The sequence below is a fragment of the Oreochromis aureus genome, linkage group 3, assembly GCF_013358895.1.
Source record: "Oreochromis aureus strain Israel breed Guangdong linkage group 3, ZZ_aureus, whole genome shotgun sequence".
NCBI classification, from domain to species: Eukaryota; Metazoa; Chordata; class Actinopteri; order Cichliformes; family Cichlidae; genus Oreochromis; species Oreochromis aureus.
The window spans coordinates 105,305,532-105,326,004 of record NC_052944.1 but is presented as its reverse complement, the minus strand read 5'-3'; the positions used below and the strand labels follow the sequence as shown (position 1 = coordinate 105,326,004).

At 42.2% G+C, this 20,473-nt stretch overlaps 1 protein-coding gene and 1 long non-coding RNA gene across 3 annotated transcripts; both read right to left on the bottom strand.

Annotated features, from left to right (window-relative positions):
- Positions 1 to 1,315: 1,315 nt before the first annotated feature.
- LOC120438620 (E3 ubiquitin-protein ligase TRIM21-like) lies at positions 1,316 to 6,713 on the bottom strand. Of its 2 annotated transcripts, none has more exons than XM_039609029.1 (2): positions 6,574 to 6,713; positions 1,316 to 3,593 (listed from the first exon to the last, which is right to left on the bottom strand). In XM_039609029.1, exon 2 carries the CDS (start codon positions 3,582 to 3,584, stop codon positions 1,932 to 1,934), a length of 1,653 nt encoding a protein of 550 aa, XP_039464963.1. In that variant the 5' UTR covers positions 3,585 to 3,593; positions 6,574 to 6,713; the 3' UTR covers positions 1,316 to 1,931. The 2 variants fall into 2 exon arrangements, with proteins under 2 accessions (XP_039464963.1, XP_039464964.1); XM_039609030.1 differs by lacking the exon at positions 6,574 to 6,713 and adding an exon at positions 6,211 to 6,516.
- A 10,118-nt stretch (positions 6,714 to 16,831) lies between these two features.
- On the bottom strand, positions 16,832 to 19,675 carry LOC120438724. Its single transcript, XR_005612083.1, has 3 exons — positions 19,631 to 19,675; positions 18,477 to 18,519; positions 16,832 to 17,723 (listed from the first exon to the last, which is right to left on the bottom strand). It is a non-coding gene; the product is annotated as an uncharacterized LOC120438724 (long non-coding RNA).
- Between the last annotated feature and the right edge of the window lie 798 nt (positions 19,676 to 20,473).

The window sequence follows — 20,473 nt, the reverse complement described above, 5'->3', positions numbered from 1 at the left end:
TTTTTTTTTTTTTTTTGTAGCGGTATAAACAATGAAAGGTGGTGGATTGGCCAGATGCTGGCCGGTGTGTAAAAATAACTCCGTTGTTTGGTGGTGGCTATGGCGGTGCTTCCACTGATTCAGTAACATTAGCAAGTGGTGGAGGCCAGCAGGTGGATGAGGGAAAGGGGTGGCAGGAGGAGCAGAGACCCGAGGCAGTACCGGTCCGAGTGTCAGGTGAACTGAACTTCAGGTAAGAAGTTATGACCTGCAGTCTATCTGGGTCAGATATAAACCAAGTTTAGGTGGAGTTTATTTTTGTTGTGCTGACTGTTTACAGTCAGTTACAATAACTCGTACTGCGTACTAGCATGACGGAGTTTTCATCAGCATTGTTGTAGCGAACTTTATTTTATTCATAAGGTTAGTTAGTAGAGTTGCCAGTTGTGGGATAGGTTAACTGGATAATCGAAATTGTCACTAGGTGTGAATGTGCGAGTGAATGTGAGTGTGAATGGTTGTCTGTCCCTGTGTGTTGGCCCTGCAACAGACTGGCGACCTGTCCAGGGTGTACTCCACCTCTCGCCCTATGACAGCTGGGATAGGCTCCAGCGCCCCCCGCGACCCTGAAAAGGATAAGCGGAAGCGGATGGATGGATGGATGTTGTGAGGAGACCATAAATAGCATTTGTATTTTCTGTTGTACAGTTCATTTGCTGTCATGGAGTTCTTGTTATTGATAAAAAGTGTCTTTTTTTTGTTTTGAAATAGCTGGTAACCATTTGCTGATAGCTGCCAACATCTGCGAACAAATATAATTCTATAAAGTTGTTCTATATAGTGTGTAACTGTTAATATAGAGCGTTATTAAATTTATTGCTAATGCAATCATATGGCACACTGACCTCACAGGAAATTTTAAATGGCACTCGCCATAAGAAAGGTTGCCTACCCCTGGTCTAGAGTGCACTCTTTTTGTCTGTTCACTGTTGCCAGTTGGGGTGACTGGTGGAATCCTACCAGAAATCAGATAAACCATTGGCTGTCTGACTGGTTGTGTGCAGATCTGGATCCTGGAAATCACACTGGGTGGCTCGCCATCAATTGGAATCACTGGCCTTTTCTCGTGGAGCTCAAAGCTCACTAAAAGACCTGACCTGTATTTAAAAACAGGTTTATAGTCTCTGATCTATCACTTATTTCAGCATTCAAATTAATCATAAATTCAACAACAATAACTGCAATTTGCAATTACTTACATCCTGGAAAAGTGTAGTACTCTTCAGTTAACAGATTAAATTGTAACTCGTGTTAGAACTTCTGTCAACCAACATAGTTGCAATAGACACACACGTAACACATTTATTAGACAAATAAAATACAAATGTTAAAGCTTAAATTTCTTCAGAACATACGTTACACTAAATTCACAAAAGCTATCAAATTGCATTTGTTCCCTCATAACACAAACGCTCATCATTGACATGACACATACAGTAGACAAATATGCATCAACTACTATGATTAGCATCATCATTATGATCATTAAACACAGAAGGTAAATCAGTTAGCTTACAGAGACACGTGGAACACTATTAACTTTTTAACAACTTTTATGAAGCTTTGCTTCCTTAACCGAGACAGTTTCTGCTGCTAATCAAGATAGCGTCAGATTTTTCTTTTTCCTCGGATGGTAACACTAACACTACGCCACGTAAAACACACAACCTCCTGTTAATCTTCAAAATAAAAGCTCCTCCTAGGCCCAGCAGCAGGAAGCGTGAAAATAAAACATTTTTTACATTATCACTTCTTGTGACAATGAAATAAAACAAATAAAAGAATGATTCTGAAACTAAACAAATACCTTATAAAGCTTATCTTATTTTTAACCGTTTCTCCAGCTGGGTTATATTTCCTTTAATAAAAATCAATCAGTTCATCAAATAAAATCAGTCGTTGATCGACTCAGTTTGATTGACAGGACAGATGATCAGAGGTGCAGAGTTTTTACCACCATCATTCAGACAGGGACTGAAGAATGGGTGGAGTTTGTGAGTGAAGGAGCAGCCAGTAAAGGAGTAGATCAGAGCTGCAGCACCTACATCATAAAAGGAGACCAGACCCTCCTCATGATCCACAAACACCCCCACCTTCTCAGGACCAGGATGAAGACAGAGACGGACTGGAGGGTCAGCAAGAGCTTTGTACTCATTTCCATTTCTCAGCCCTACAGTCCAGAAACCATCCTGAGGTCTCAGTATGATTTGTCCCTTCCTGTTGATCGACTCTGTGGCCACTCCTAAAGTCCATTTAGTCTTTCCTTTAACCTGAACCTCAAAGTAAAATCTGCCTGAAGAGAAACTCTGCTCTCCTAAAACATTAGCACACAGAGAAAATCTCTCTGGGTTGTCTGGAAGATTCTTCTTCACATCACTATGATACACTTGTTTTCCATCATCAGACAGGATGAGCCATGGATTTGCTGTATCAGGATCCAGAGTCACATCCACCTCATACTGCTGCACCCTCTGCAGCTCAGCCTCTAACAGCTTCTTCTTCATGGGTTTCCAGACTGTCTCCTCCAGCTGAGCCACAGCTCTCCCCACGGTCTCCTCATATGATGGTGGATGAACTCTGACCTCTGTCCAGTCCTTGCTGGGTGGAGCAGCTTTCAGGGAGGAGAAGCCTTGGAGGAGGTGGTCTTCAGAGCCTGAGAGCTGCTCCACCTCAGAGCTTCTCTCCATCAGCTCAGAGATTTCGTGTTCCAGATCTTTGATGAGACCTTCAGCCTGTTTCTCTGTAGTTTCCTGTTTGTCTTCGATCTCCTTCATGAGCTCCTTCAGGCGTCTCTCAACAGACTCCATCAGAGCAGTGAAGACCTGAACACCTTCTGCTTTCAGTCTGTCTGCAGCATCTTTACTCATCTTCACCGACTCTGTGATCTCCTGAATCTTCAGTCGTCTCTTCTGGATCATCTGCTGAATCTCAGCCTCTGTCTTCTCCAGCTCTGCCTTCTTTCCTTCATATTCTTCTCTCAGAGGAACAAACTCGTGGTTCTTGTGGTCTAAAACAGAGCAGAGCATGCAGACACATGTCTGGTCGGTCTTACAGAACAGCTGCAGAAGGTTATTGTGCTTCGTGCACATCCTGCCTTCCAGGTTCTCCACAGCATCAATCAGCTGATGTCTTTTCAGGCCTTTCACTGTCAGATGAGGCTCCAGGTGAGTCTGACAGTAGGAGGTCTGACACACCAGGCAGGACTTCAGGGCCTTCAGTCTGGTTCCAGTGCAGACGTCACAGGGAACTTCTCCTGGTTTGGCAGCTTGTTGCTCTGAGCTGCTGCTGCTGGCTTTCTGCTGAGCTTCACGTCTGAACTGAGCAACCATCTCAGAGATGAAGGTGTTGTCCTTCAGCTGAGGTCTAGTGTAGAAAGTCTCTTTACACATGGGACACTGACAGCTCTGATTCATGTCCCAGTGCTGACTGATGCAGGTTTTGCAGAAGTTGTGTCCACATGATGTAGTGACTGGATCAGTGAACACATCCAGACAGATGGAGCACAGAAACTGATCTTCAGATCGCAGATTGCTGGCAGCAGACATGTCTGCACTCTGAGGGAGAAAGAAAAGAAACACATTTGATTCAAAATTCACTTTAAATTTCATTTTTAAAAAGAGACAAACAAGCGTCAGTAGTCTGAGCAGCTTGGAAAGAAATGCGTATGGACTGCTTTAAGTTTCTTTTCATCAGAGAAGCTTCTTCACTTCATCCTCAACACAGACAAGACCAAGGAATTAATACTGGACTTTTGGAGCAAACAGCCACAGATTCCTGGGACTGCAGGTTGCATCAGACCTGAGCTGGACTCTCAACACCACAGCAACTGTGAAAAAAGCCCAGCAAAGGCTTTATTTCATTAGGCTGCTCAGGAAAGCCGGCATGAACCACCACCCTCTCACCCAGGCCTACAGAGGACTGATAGAGAGCATCCTCACCGCAGGCATCACTGTCTGGTATGGAAACACCACACAGACAGAGAGGAAGGCTCTACAAAGAGTCAGAAAGTCTGTGGAGAGGATTATAGGAACAAAACTTGCCTCCATGGACCTGCACATACAATCTCAGACACAACAGAGCGGACAGCAGCATCACACACAGAACAAGATTCTTCAATAGCTTCTTCGACTGTTAAGACACTGAGAGGTTGATGGCTCCGTGTCAGAACACTGGCCTTAACGAAAAACTTATCAATCGTTTGTTTCATCTTTTCTCATTACACACAGCTACATCCACTCCTATCAGGCTGCTCACCTCCTGCACTTTCAAACGTACACACGTAGGCCTGCAGGAACATCTGGACCACGGCCAATCAGAGAGGTCCTGCCCTCTCTGATTGGTTTAGCCAACAATATGGGCATAATGTGTTGTTGACCACACGGAGACTTGCAGGGTTTTTCCTTTTGTTTTTGCTCGAATGGCTGGTCATACCGGTGTGACCTAGCATTTGTTTAGGTTACGTCCACACTAATGCGGTTTCGTTTGAAAAAGCACTGTTTTCTCTCCGTTTTGGCCTCCCGTCCACACTGAGACGGCGTTTTCTATGGGCTCAAATTGTGGTCATAAAAACTTTGTACTTGTAAATCAGTTTTGTACTTGTTAATCCGGATTTGTATGTGTAAAAAGAATTTGTGTGTGCGTAAAAAAGATTTGTATGTGGGCTTAGCCAAAAAAAATACCTGTGAAACTCTGCAAGTTACAAGTACGAATTTTGACCCTATTTTTCTTCCTTTCACCTGATTGGTCAATGTCATGTCAATCACAAATTTAACTATCCAATCAGAGAACAGATGGGTTTGGCTGTCGGAGGGGCGCTTTTTTGAAATGCAGGTCCTTGAAGGGTAATACAGTTTGAAGCTGGAGGATCTCTATATAAATATCCGATAGCAGCTAGGTCCGCTAACTTTCAGCAGCTGTTGAAAGGATAAAGTTGTGGTATGTCAGTGGTTAGAAATACCATTATTACTTTAGGATTAGTTTAACACAAAGTCAGGGCTGACCCGGGACCAGTGCTGTGAGTCACTGTGCGCAGCATAAAAGTCCTTTCACATCGGACGCAGGATGTGCTGCTAATGCTAATTAAAAGCAAAGGATCCAGAATTTGTTGCGCTGGCTGCTGAGCTCTGTGGGTTTTTACAGCAGCTCTAGTTTCTGTTTTTTTTGCTAGTTCTTCAAATGTTCAATAAAAACATGTATGCTAATTCATAACGAAGAAAGCTCTGTAACTATCCCCACTAGTGAATACTGTCATTTCCACAACACTGCCCCCCGCGGTCTGCAGCGCTGTTGAAAAGGCTCTGGAAGTCCCTGTATTAAGCACGTAGACCTGTGACACAAAAATCACCAAACTCGGACGACCACAGACTGTTTTCCTTCGTGGTGATGAAGGAAAACGCTGGGCTGGCATGTAAAAGGGCATTTATTCCCTTCAAGGACCTGAAGCTCCATAAGTCACCCCTCCAATAGCCAAACCCATCTGTTCTCTGATTGGATAATTACATTTGTGATTGACATGACATTGGTCAATCAGATCAAAGGGAGAAAAATAGGGTCAAAATTCGTACTTGTAACTTGCTGAGTTTTACACGTATTTTTTGGCTAAGTCCACACACAAATCCTTTTTACACACACACACACACACACACACAAATCCTTTTTACACACACACACACACACACACACACACAAATCCTTTTTACACACACACACAAATCCTTTTTACACACACACACACACACACACACACACAAATTATTTGTACACATACAAATTATTTGTACACATACAAATCCGGATTTACAAGTACAAAACTGATTTACAAGTACAAAATATTTATGACCACAATTTGAGCCCATAGTTTTCCCCAAGGAAAACATTTTGAAAACTAATACATTTGGCGACGGTGCGTTTGCGTCACAGTGTGAACAGTGAAAACAGAGACTTTCTAAAACGATGATGCATGTTAGTCATGTGATGCAGTCATGTGACCAATTAAACAAAGATAGTGGAGAGCATTATACAGCAGTTGTTTTGTTTGCTCTCAGTGTTGACAGCCCTATTAAAGATTAATATCAGTCTGTACATGCTCCACATAGCTTTTCTTCAAATTCTTTAATTCTCGCTCACTTTTGCAACTTTGTACTTTTGTGTTACTCGCAACAACAACTCTACCTCATTGTTAGTCCATTTAAAAAACTCAGTCCTTTTCCTCCACCTTTTGCCGCGACGTTTCAAACAGCCGGAAAGTAAATAAATGGCCGACAGAAATGAGACCGGTCGAATCGTCTTGCGTTTCACGCATGCGCAGGACTGGAACGTAAGCGTTTCCGGCCGTTTTAATGTGGACGCGCAACTCTGTGAGAACAACTGAAAACGCTACTGTGGACACGGAGCGCTGTTTTCAAATCTATCCGGGCGAGTGTGGACGTAGCCAAAGTTGCACCATGGAGAAATGAGGTGGCGCTCTAGAGCCCTGATGAAGTGAACAGAGTGAAGATTTGTGTAGAAACAGGAAGTGTGATCAGCTGCACTCACCACTGTTGCTGAGAGAAACCTGATGGACTCCAGTGAATCTTCTTTTAGAGACAAACAGGACTCAACTGCAGCTCTGCTGCTGCTCTCTCACACTTTCACTTCTGCAAAATGACGTTGAACTTCTTGTCTTTGCTCCGCCTCTTCCTGCCTCTCCCTTTACAGGAATCGGCCGGTCTGTACTCAGTGACTGTGTGCAGCGGGTGGGAGGAGTGAGGAGTGGTGTGTGGGTTCACACAGTAATGACGGCCTCAGGTGATCAGGAGAAACTCACCTGGATTTCCTTTTTCCACAGCAGACTGAGAGCTTCAGGTAGACCCTGAAGGAGGTCTCAGACACAGGTGGTAAAAGTACACACAGTCTGTACTGAAGTAGAAGTACTACTGTTAAAAATACTCCAAGTACTAATTCAACTTCTTTACTCAAGTAAAAGTAAAAAAGTACTGGCTGTGAAATGTAAGAGAGTAAAAAGAGCTGATTGAAGAACATTTCTAACACATGTTTATACAAAGCTAACTGAACCATGTGCTGCATCAATGTAATAATAAAATAATATTATTCACTTTATTTCTGTCTAAATTTGAATTCTAATAAATATTTTAGCTTGAAATAATAATAATAACAAATCTGTCAATGAAACAAGTTAAAATTCTCTAGTTTTTCTCTGGTTTCAAGATTCACTGTCTTGAAAAAAGTTCATATATCTTACAAAATGTTGCTCTGTAGCTGATTGTGTCTTATTTTAAGTGTAATAAGATATTTTGACTAGAATTCAGGGTTTTTGCAGCGCACCAGAGATCTCTGTCCAGAAGAGCTAGTTCATGCATGTATTACTTCCAGGCTGGACTACTGTAATTCATTATTATCAGGACGTCCTAAAACTCCCTGAAAAGCCTTCAGTTAATCTAAAATGCTGCATGAGCACTAAACTGTTAAACTTACTTTATTGTTATGATTTTAGTTACATGAAATACTGCATCAAAAAGAACAACACAGTGATCACAGACATGTTTATGCCAACAAACAAACATTAACCCAGAAAAGCCTTGAAAACAACCTGCTGTGGTTTGGAGCAGAGATTCCTGAATTTACCAGGTGCACCTAAAGGCAGCACGTACTAGCGTTTCTTTGTTGCTGATTTTTGTTCCACAAACCAAAAGAAAAAAAGAATCAACCTTTAATATATTTTCATGTGTGTTTCAAGCACTATGACATATCACACACACACACTGAGTGTGTCACTGATAAAGCTGTGACACAGCAGCTCACTCAGTCCAGTCCAGGTAACAGACTCACCTGTTAGCAGCAGCTCTCCCCTCACAGAGCTCAGCTGCTTATTTTAGTCAGCAGGAAAAATGAATATTATGGACTACAGCAGTCTGTCAGGGCCGTTCAAGGACACAAAGTCACATACAGGCTTAAACTGTTAGACTCATGAATATCCACAACGTTAGATTGATGCAAATTTATCTTTAACAGGAGCAAACGGCCTGATCAGATAATATAATAACTCATAAAAGCTCATTTATATAAATCTCTGCTTGAATCAGTGAAACAGTCTCACACTGATTAATTAATTAATTAAATCCTGCTCCTCACATACAAGGTCTTAAATAATCAGGCCCCATCTTATCTTAATGACCTTGTAGTACCATATCACCCTATTAGAGCACTTCGCTCTCGCTCTGCAGGCCTACTTGTTGTTCCTAGAGTATTTAAAAGTAGAATGGGAGGCAGAGCCTTCAGTTTTCAGGCCCCTCTTCTGTGGAACCAGCTTCCAGTTTGGATTCGGGAGACAGACACTATCTCTACTTTCAAGATTAGGCTTAAAACTTTCCTTTTTGCTAAAGCATATAGTTAGGGCTGGACCAGGTGACCCTGAATCCTCCCTTAGTTATGCTGCAATAGACGTAGGCTGCCGGGGATTCCAATGATGCATTAAGTTTTTCCTTTCCAGTCACCTTTCTCACTCACTATGTGCTAATAGACCTCTCTGCATTGAATCATATCTGTTATTAATCTCTGTCTCTCTTCCACAGCATGTCTTTATCCTGTTTTCCTTCTCTCACCCCAACCGGTCGCAGCAGATGGCCCCGCCCTCCCTGAGCCTGGTTCTGCCGGAGGTTTCTTCCTGTTAAAGGGAGTTTTTCCTTCCCACTGTCGCCAAAGTGCTTGCTCATAGGGGGTCATATGATTGTTGGGTTTTTCTCTGTACCTATGAAGCGCCTTGAGGCGACTTTTGTTGTGATTTGGCGCTATATAAATAAAATTGAATTGAATTGAATTGCTGTGTAACCAGCAGCTCTTCACTCCTGTTTTCAGTGTTTTTCTGACTTGGAGCTGAACCACTTGTGTGTTGATGTGTGAGGCTGCACAAACAGCTGTGCAGCTTTTATCTTCACACAGCTGGAAACAGTCACAGGTTTCTTCTTTTTTCTTTGTTCTTTTTTCACATTAGAGAGACCACAGCAACCTGTGTGTACACCTGTATCCACACCTGTGTGTACACCTGTATCCACACCTGTGTGTACACCTGTATCCACACCTGTGTGCGTGAGCGCATTTGTATTCAAAGGTTTCTCCATGTAACTATCTGATAGTGGGTGTCAGGAGCCATGACAGGGGGTCACCCAGCAGCCATGGAAGCCACTGAAAGCACAGGGGACTGTAGCGATGAGCCCGCGGGCCAGAGTGGACCGAGTCCCAGGACCCCAGAGAAGCATGGTATCAACTGTTCAAAGACAGCAAACAGAATCATTCATATATAGAATATTTTCAGGTAAAACTGTGTCAGCAACAAGCTGCTTCTTTGTATTCAAAGAAAAACACGACTTATTTTGAAAATAAAACTCAGTGTAAACTTTAGTTTTTTCATGAGATCCTCTAAATGTGGTTTGAAGGTGAGCAAGCCATCAGATAAACAGATATTTAAACGTGTGAACCAACTCTATTTTATTAGCTTCAAGAGTGATTACTGACTCAATCGTTTGGTCCCATTTCTTTGATTTGGAAAACAACAGCTTTGTTTTGTCTGCATTGAGATCAGAACCGGTGTTCTGGGAATCCATCCTACCTGACAAACCATCCTACCCGTTGTTTCTACGCATGCGCACAACACGAAATTCAGTGCCAAACCGTCCTACCTTTGTAAATGTGATGTACAAGCATACTTTAACAGCTATAATTAAGTGGCAAATTGTCCTACCTTTGTTAATATGAGCTAGAAGCATTATTTTACAGCGAGAATTCAGTAGCAAATCATCTTACCTTTGTTAATAAGAGCTAGAAACATACTCTGACGGGTAAAATGAAGTGCCAAACCATGCTACCTTTGTGAATGTGACCTACAAACATACTTTAATGGGTAAAATGAAGTGGCAACCCATCCTGGCTTTGTGAATGTGACCTACAAACATACTCTGATGGGCAAAGTTACGTGGCAAACCGTCATACCTACTTACATTTGTGCTGGAATTACTCTGTGACAGCAGAAATGTGCATAAACTACTTACGGTAGGACGTTTTGCCAAAGTAGGACATTTTGTCAGAACACCGGCTCCTCTCTTAATTTCCTTTCGCTGCTCAGCTCTCACACAGTGGCTCAGCTATGCTCCTCCATATTGTAGCCAATCACATGCGAGGATATAGGATAATATCATTATGTGAAAAACAGAGAGGGTGAGAGACGTGACAGTCAAGTGGAGTGTGCGTCTGTCCTCTCAGTAAGTGAGTGAGACAGTAGACAGCGGTGAGGAGGGCTGTGCGAAAGCAAAAACACATAAATATGCCTGAGACCCGTAAACAAAGCAGCATCTGGCTGCAGTTTAAAGAGTTTTTGTCTCGGTCTTGTCTCGGTCTCGGTCTTGTAGGCTGTGAAGAATTTTGGAAAAACTTTATTGTTCTGCAAACATTACCATCTGACCCTGAAACACCAGCAGTGTACCTGTCAGATTTGTATTGTTGATTGTCATTTATGCTTAGAAATATTTAACCATATATGCTTAGAGGTGTATAATCGATTGTGCAGTGATAGGATGTGTGATCCTTAATAGTCTGCAAAGGCTTTGTGTGCATTCCAGAGTGTTCTGGCATTCACACACACATCCTGGGAGCATGGGAGAGGTCGTACCTTCTCTTATTGTTTTGTGGTAGGATAAACGTATCTATGTCTGTTTTAGGCTAAGTGCCTTTTGTTTAGATGAACTGCTGGACTTCCAGACCAGCAGGTTTAGGGAAGTCTTTATGGGGTCACACTCTGACACCCCCCCCCCCCCCCCCCCCACACACACACAGACAAGGTATTCTTTGTTCACATGTATACCTATGTAAGACGTTATATGTTAATGAACCTATGCATATTCATGTAACCACAATAAAAGGAGTGCTATGGGGAACCTGGCTGAGAGTCTGACGGAGGTCAAGTGGGTGGAAGGACACTTGGCTCCAGGCAGGTTTCCCTCATGCATGAGTAGCACAAGGAACTTTGCCTACTTGGTGTTCAATGCTTTTGCTGTGTAGTTAAATTGTCTCGTTCCAGCGGTGGGCCTGTGCTAGACAGACCCAACAGTACCAGCTGACCTCAGATCAGATCTGTACACAGATTAAGTTTGAATTCACTTTTTATATTTAATATTTATTACCGCAGCAAGTCTGCAGCTGAGAGAATTTTCATTACAGCTGTTTTCCTCTTTCCTTTATGTTTATTAGCACTTCTAAACAGGCCGTAGATCTGACAGAGTATACTCCACCTATGATGGCCAGGTCCAGTCCCATCCATCTGTTTGTATTTAAACGTACATTTTAGTTTGCCACAGTCTTTATGTCTTAGTTTTCCTCTTTGAGTGATTGGAGCTGGAATGAATGAACAGCTGACTCACCGAGGAGCAGAGATACAGATGCAGACTTCTGATCAGCAGAGATGCCCTCAGAGTCACGCTAACATCCCTGTTACCATATGCAACCCATCAAAACGACTCTGTACAACAAGGTCTTAGTGGTCCCGTGAAGTCCACACATCTCGTCACGGTCTCATCAAGTCCACACCTCCCTTTAGTCTTTTTTCTATTTGTTGGTGTTTTGTATGGAGGACCACAAGAGCCACGCGCATCAAAATAAAAAATTCTTTGCTTAATTAATGAATTGTAGAATAAAATCTGCGTTTGTAAATTCATTTTTGAATTCCAATTTAATAAACTGATTTTTCAAATGCTTTTTAAGTCTTCATTTCAAAAACATTTTCAAAACCCAGTTTAATAAACTGCATTTCAAAATCCATTTCCCTTTCCTGTTCGCTCAGGGGTTAACATGTGGATTAGCAGTTGGATTAACAACTTCATTTTAAAAATCCTGCTGCTATTCAAATTATCCACACCGTGGGATGTAAGGAGCTCTCTGATTGGTTGGTCAGGCTGTCTGCCAGCCCGGATTTTTCTAGCTCATAGCTTCGCCCTGCAGTGTTGCCAACTTAACGACTTTGTCGCTATATTTAGCGAGTTTTCAGACCCCTTAGCGACTTTTTTTCTAAAAAGCGATTAGCGACAAATCTGGCGACTTTTTCTGGTGTTATTGGAGACTTATTTATGACGACTTTTTGACGTGAAAGCGCGTATCGCTTTTACTCTCAACAAGCAGCGGTGCTTTGGCACGGTGAACCTCGCCTGTTCCAAAGCGCTCACAGGCGGAGGATAGTCCTCCCCCCGCTGCTATCAGGGCAGGAGATGTTCACACCTATGCGTGCAAACTGCAAATGAATCGCACATGAGCGAAGCCGCTGCTCCGCACTGAATGTAACGCAGTCAGTTCTTCTTTTACTCTTATGCTGTTTTGTGGATCACAAGGTTTAAAACTACTTATAAACACACACACAAAGTAACTCCACCAGAGTGCCTATTTCGGGTCACTTTTGCTGGTCCAAGCCCGGATAAAGGAGCAGGGTTGGAATTGTGACATTAAGAAAACAATAATTGCTAAAAGAAATTTAATTTGTAGTTCTAAATAAATTCTAAATGCATTTAGGACGTTTTTTACTCACTTTATGTCTCTTCCACGATGTTATTTCTCTCTCCAACAGCATAGGTTACAATTACATTGGCATGACCAATTATGCAAATTAGTCGATGACGTTATTTAGCGACTTCTAGCGACTTTTAGGACAACCAATAGCGATTTTCCTTACTGAGGAGTTGGCAACACTGTCGCTCTGCTAAGAAGCGTGTGTGCTTGTACAAAGGCCGTTCAGTCTCGGGATTTACACTCGGCTAGACACGGATATGTGAAGAATGAAGGGACCCTGCTGCGAAACGGAGAGTGCAACCTCTGACCACCTGTTGAAGGTAACGTGCTAACGTGGCTAATGCTAGCATCACCGCACGTAGCCCCGTTATTTTAAGGTCATCTTAGCTTCTGAAAGTTTTACGTCGCAGCTGTACGAGCTCGCTACGTGTTTGTAAGCTGCTGTGCTCTTCACAAATAAAGCTGGAAGCAGCTCAGACTGTTAGAACCAGCACTGAGGCCTGTTACATTTATACAGTGTTAGAGCAATGGCTGCAACCTACAGCCTTTAAACTAGCGATTAAAATGCTGACCAGATGTTACCACATTACTTTGTGATACTTAAGAGTTAAAACAACTGAGACAGGCTGATTAAAATAACAGCTGTCAGTTCTCTCATTCCCTAACTGGTCACTGGTCTGTGTTTGTTTCCACCAGGTCCTCAGCTGGTCTCATTAGCAGTGACTTCATATTAATCAGTTTTCTTTGAGATTGTTCCTGATAAGCAGCATGTTCTCTGTCGTACAGTAGTTTGTTTCTTCAGGATTGAGCCTGTGTCGGGTTAATCCCGTCTGTTCTGGCATCAAATATCGCTGGTGAACTTCTATTGCTGCACCATCGAGAGCATCCTGACCAACTGTATAACAGTCTGGTACGGGAACTGCTCTGCCTCGGACCGGAAGGCGTTGCAGAGGGTCGTGAAAACTGCCCAGCGCATCGCCGGAGCACCACTTCCTGCCATAAAAGACATCTACAGGAAGCGGTGTCTGAAAAGGGCTGGGAAAATCATCAGAGACCCCAGTCACCCATCACATAGACTCTTCACCCTCCTGCCCTCTGGGAGGCGCTACAGGAGCCTCCGGACTAAGACCACCAGGTACCAGAACAGCTTCTTCCCCACAGCTGTCAGACTCCTGAACTCTGCCTCCTGACATCTGACCCACGTTAAACTCATGGACTGAACATACACACACCCACAACCACTAGCACTTTATCACTATCACAATTATCCACATATCTCACTTATCTTAACTGCACTACTGTATAGTTCTGTGTAAATATCATTCTGTACATACGATAATTTTTAATCCTACAACTGTTTATAACTTACATAGTTCACATTTCTGTATAACTGTATATCTCAGATTTCTGTATAATTTTTATTTCATATTTATATCCTGTTCATAGCCTGTACATACTTATAGTTATAGAATATTCATAACATACTTCACACCGTGTACATGATAACATACCATAATAGACCCATTTCTGTAATATACTTACACATCTATATTATTGCTAATATATATTGTAATATATCTATATCACGGCTAAAGCACTTTCTGGATGGATGCAAACTGCATTTCGTTGCCCTGTACCTGTGACATGTGCAATGACAATAAAGTTGAATTCTATTCTATTCTATTCTATTCTAAATGTGCTCTTTGTTCATTATGAGCTGAATCCAAATATGACAGTTAAAACAGTTCATTGGCTGAATGACCTTTTACACTTGTGCACATGGTTTAGATGAGGTTTATTCATAGATTGCAAATTTCTGTTTTCTCAGTCTATTTGATTTAATTCTATTTTATTTAAAAATCCCAAAATCACAAAAACACTTGCCTAAAAAATGCTAAAATTACAGTTGCTTCAGGTGATAATATTTCACATAAAATATTACAATGGCAGGTCGAGCAGGGTTATTCCAGCTCAGCTCATACAAAAATATCATCTTTTACCTGGAAAATGATGTCATGTACAGTTTATAGTATCGTCACTTTCATGTAGGGATGCTCAATTGATCGAATTTTAATCGTGATTACGATCTGGGCTTTCAACGATCATTAAAAATGACTGAGCCGATTATTAGCTCCTCCTCTCGCCCTGCTCCGTGTGGCAAATCGAGCGCACCTCTCTGCGTTTCGAACACGCGTCACAACAATTAAGAGGACCCGAGGGAAGCTCGGAAAGCTCGGAAAGCTAAGCAGAAGTTGTTTGGTGAGGAGAGGATAATGGCTGCTGAAGAAAGAATGCCGTTGGTTGAAAAGAGAGATAAAACGACTTCAGTGGTGTGGAAACATTACGGGTTCGCGGAGTCAGACGTGGATCAAGTAGACATAGTGTGGAAACTTTGCTACGGTGTCGTAGCTGCACCACAGAGCAACACTACAAATTTATTCAATCATTTGAAGACCGCTCACAAAGTGACATACGATCAAACAATGAAGGAACATAGAGAAAATCTCTTGACAACACCTGCTTCATCCTCACAGACCTCCATTCACGCTACCCTGTACAACGCGACTAAATATCCCACCAGCTCCCAGAGACACAAGGAGATAACAAACGCGGTAACGTTTTCCTCGCCAAAGACCACTGCTCAATTAACACAGTGAACAACCAGTATTATGCAGTATTTTGAAGTTCACTAAACGTAGATGTTTACATTTTTCATTTATTGTTTATATTGCAAACATTTGCACTGTTATCAGTATTTGCACACTATTTTATATTATTTTTTGACATCTTTAAAGCCATTATTCAATACATTGTTATTGTTAAATAAATATCGTCAAATAATCGTGATTATCATTTTTGCCATAATCGAGCAGCCCTACTTTCATGTCAATGGATAAAATGTGTTTCATGTCTTAAAAGAACAAAAGATTATCAGATTTGATGAACAGTTTGGGAAGTGTAAACTTATAAGTATTCGCTCTTCCTTCTTTTCTTTGGTTTGGTCACAGAGCTCTGTTAGTGTCCATCTTTGGGTTTCTTCTTCTGGACTTTGGATCTCGGTGTTGTTGATTGAGTAGGTCTGGTTTGGAGCTTGTTAGAGGTGTTTCTGGGCTGTGTCTACGCACTGAATGTTATGTTGTTGTTTCTGGGCTGTGTCTACGCGCTGGATTAAAGGGTTTTTTTTTTTTTTTTTTGCTTCGCTGAAGTCTTGTGTCTACTCGCTGTTGATCTTAGTTTGTCCCGTGACCTTTGACCCTCTGCCTGTGTAAACTGTGTGTTTCTCCAACAAACAGGGAGCTGACTGCATGCAGGCTAACATGCTGATCCCAACACATGTTTTTCCATAAATCCGAAGCTTCAAAACAAAGAAAAACAGTGTGTAGTTGGAGCTGAACACACTGATGTGTAAATGTGTTTAGAAGCTTCAGAGCTTTGATGTTCAGTCGTGATGAACTCTGCAGTTTTGCTTGTTTGATGGTTATATGATATTGATAGTATTTTAAAGCTGTATCTGTAAATTCAAACAGTCTTTGAATCCACTTCATGATGATGTTGTGTTCTGCTGTCGGTGCTGACATCAGCTAAATAATAAAACTGTGGACTCCTTCATGATCATCTGATTGACCCATGATCCTCACGTTCTCTTCCTGCAGGAGTTAAAGTTTATTATTAACTCCTCACTGAGGTTGTGTGAGGCAGGAGTCCAGCATGCATCAGCACTGCCAAAATGATCATCATGATTATTATAATCAGAATTTAAATCAGGACGTATTTCAGTATTGATCATGATTATTGTGTGATTTTAGAGACTGAAATGTTTTTATTGCAGTCTTATTATTATTTTATTCAGTCTGATGATAATTTGTAAAGATTCTCAGTGTGACTACACACAGAGATATTTGAACAGTTCAGAGAACACAGAGTCTCTCAGACCTCAGACTGGACTTTGGCTCAGCACCAGGACTTGTTCCCTCAGCAGGGCTGTGGCAGCTCAGCACACCAGCAGGTCGGACCCACATGTACACTGATGGAGCTCAGATCTGTAAATGTCTTACAATAAAGAGCTCAGAGGGAAAAGACAGACAGGGATGCTGATTCTTCCACTGACACAGGACAGATCTGATAATGATGACACAAAAGTTCCCCAAAACAAACAAAGAGTTTTATTCGTTTTATCCGATCAAACGTTTAGAAAACATTAAAAAGAATTTCATTGAAAAACAAAAGCAAAACAGATTACACACACACACACACACACAGGTTCTGTTCCAGGAAGCAGGTTTGATGGTTTGAGTTTGTTAATCCTCAGATGAAGGAAACTCCAGCTTTTGGTCCCAGTAAGAAGGATAACTTGAACAGGGTCAGTTACCATGGCAACAGATGACACGCATCTAGAAAGCCATAACTCCTGATCTTTAGTACAAACATGTAAGAGTGTGAAGGAGAGCATGTAGGAGGAAAAAGGAATGAACAAATATGGTCTGTGGACTAACAGCAGCAGCTCAAACTGGGACCAGCAGAGGGCGCTGTCGGCTCATCTCAGTGCTTCTGTGTTTGACCTCACCTGCTGCACCTGCTGCACCTGCTGCAGCCTAAGTGTGTCTGTGTGGACATCAGAGGGGACAGACAGTAGTTGTGTGTGTCGCTCTCAGTGCATGTTAATGCTGCTGAGCTCACAGTGAGTGTTTCCTGCTGTGTGACTACAGAAACCTGCCGACTCAGGCTCACATCCACGCTCTGTCACACAGACTCAGCTCTCTGAGGAGGTCACAGACCCTCATTCACACCTGTGTCCTCAGGTCTCACCACTGCTTCTGTCTGTGGTTCAGGGGTACAGCGGGTCCCCACCAATCAGAGACTGTGGATTGGCAGTCAGAGGACCTCTGTGCTAAACAGTCTGCAGCCTCCATCAGTGTGAGAGTGTGTTAGAGTGCAGCACAGCGTCTGTGAGCAAGTCTGAAACCTGCACAGATGACAACAGGAAACTCAGAGTTACTGAACCTGCTTCCTGAGCAGATGTTACTGTGTGCACAGGTGAGAGCTAACAGCTGTATTTAAAACAGACTAAAGCACAGACAGCATGAAGAAGAGGAGCAGAGGGAAGGATGAAGGTCCATCAGGCCCAGGGTGTCCTCAGCCTCCTGTTCAGAGACAAACATGATGTCAGCTCCCCACAGTCAGCCCATCTGATCTTAATGACCTTATAGTACAATAAGTAAAATGTGTTTACAGTAGATCACACACTCACAGATAAAAATCACAAACTGCTTCACAATAAAACCAGAAGTTTAAATAAAATAATAATATGAAACGATTAATTAATTATAAGCTTGTTTGTACAGAAATGCCTTCAGCTGCTTTTTAAAGACACTCAGTGGATTCAGTGTAAACACGGTGGAGGAGATGACCTTGGTGCCGCTGCCTGAAAATCACAATCCACTCGTGTTTTGAACCGAGTACGTGGGACCAACAGTAACCTCTGACCTGAAGGCCTAAGTGCTCAGGATGAAGCGTGAGGTTTAAACAGGTCAGAGATGTCCTGGGGAGCTTCACCATGAAGAGCTCTAAAATTTACTGGCAACCAATGAAGAAATATGATTGTTGGGTTTTTCTCTGTATTTATTATTGTGCTATCTACTGTACAATATAAAGCGCCTTGAGGCGACTTTTGTTGTGATTTGGCGCTATATAAATAAAATTGAATTGAATTGAATTGAATTGAATAGAAGCCAAAACTGGAGTAATGTTTGACCAGAATGCATCAGCATTCTGTATAATCTGAAGGCAATCCAAGGCTGACTGGTGGGAACAAGTAAAAAGACCGTTACAACAATCCAAGGAAAGGGGCACATTCTCCACACTCCTCTTTGGTACACGCCACACTGCAAACTCACACTCAGGGATTCAGGGCAGAATCAGGGACAGGTCCAAGGAAATCTGCATACAAAGAAACAGGCGATTAGAATCAGTAACAACAAAGGCCAAGAGAATACGAGAGTAGAAAAGAGCCGACTGACACAAGTAGCAATGATCCAACAAACAGAAACACTGAGCCGATGCTCTAAGTAGTGTCTGGAGGAGTCAGGTTAATGAGCAGCAGGTAGGTTATCAAACACAGGTGTGTCAGTGTAGAGAATGGACCTCAATCGTTGTTACGCAAACAAAGAAAAGAAGTCAGTGTTCATCAGTCTGCTCCTGAATCTCTTGTGGAATTACAGGGATTATTTTACATAACCATCATCTTATCATTGCATTAATTATCATTTCATCAAAGCATTTATTGAAGCTGTTGCCATTATGTTATAATTTGTATTACAGGGGTTATCATAATCAAATATTAACATGTTTATGACAGGTGCAGTTATAACCACTTTAAAATGATTGAGTTGAATATATATATCAAAACTCATATGCTGAGTATATTGTTACAGTAAAATAGTAGCTGAGCAAAGGCCTGAATGTATTCAGCTTCTTGTTGCATTTGAGTTTGCCTAGTTACAGGTGACAGAAGGAGAGGTCCAGTCCATGGTGACCTCAAAGGCCTGAGATCATCACCATATTTGAAAGAGGATGCCAGAAAGGGGAACTTCTGTGTCTGCATTTATTTCTTAGAATAGATCAGTGTCTGTACAAGGGGCAAAGAATGTTCCTAAGATGCAAACTATGTGCTTGTAAACGCAAGAGGGGGCGTCATAATACCCTGATGTTATAAAAGCAATCTGAAGTGTATTTTTGGGCGGGGATTTACAACTGATGGTTTCCAGTGTACGTCTCCCCACGCTGCGTGTATTCATTAAAATCAATTGTTTGATTGACCTCTTCTGGACCATCATTGTTTTACTCTCGTCCTCAATTTCGGACCCGTAACACTCTCCTGCTACAGCAGCAGCAAACCTCTCTGCGTTGGTGATTGTTGGGTTTCCTCTGTATGTATTACTCTAGGGTCTACCTTACAGCATGAAGCACCTTGAGGTGATTGTTGTGTTTTGGCGCTGTATAAATAAAATTGAATTGAATTGAAAACTTTACATTTGTGTGTAAATGTTACCTGCTCTCAGTGATGAATAACAACACCTGGATCAGCTGACTGCTCTGTAACACACACAGAAAACAACATAAGAGTATGAAGCATCATACGTGTCCTGCAGTCATGTGTAGGTTAAAAACTAAACACAGGCAGAGAAACATGGGCGCAGCTGCAGGGTCACAGTCAGGAAACGCCTTCACCTGCCAACTGCCAGAGGCAGCTCACATACATGAAGCTTTAACTTCTCACTCACTGCATATAAATTCAAAGAGGAGTCCTTACATCTGCTCCACCTGCTCTGAGCAGCCACCTGTCCCACATGTCTGTGAAGTTTCCTCCAGTAAATGATCACAAACAGATCAACCCTCCTTTCTGTTCTTCCACATCAGTTACTTAGGAAGTGATTGACTCAGAGCTCTGTGGTCTTACCCCACAGCAACCCTGACACCAGAGCAGAAATCACCTTCCACTTCAGCCTCTCAGACTCTGGAACCCCTCCCACCCCAGATGTGAAGTGTTTGTGACACCACCCTGACACGAGCTCCATCAGAACAGTTTCTTTCTCCCAGTCATCGTAATCCTTTAGTCTCTCATCGGTGCTCATTCTGTGATATTAAACCTGTTAAACTGAGACTCGTCTCTTGCCAACAGTCCACTTTCTCATACCGACCCCCCTTCAGGTCTTGACTCAGTTGCTGGACTCCCATCCAGATGTTTGTGTTCTATGTACAGTGTATCAATAAAGTATTTATACCCCTTCATCCTGTAAAGTGTGGTGTGAATCTGTATTCAGCCCCCATTAATCTGACTACATTTTATTTTTCCTACCTTCTTCCTTAATCTGCTGTTTTTCTCTGCGGTGTG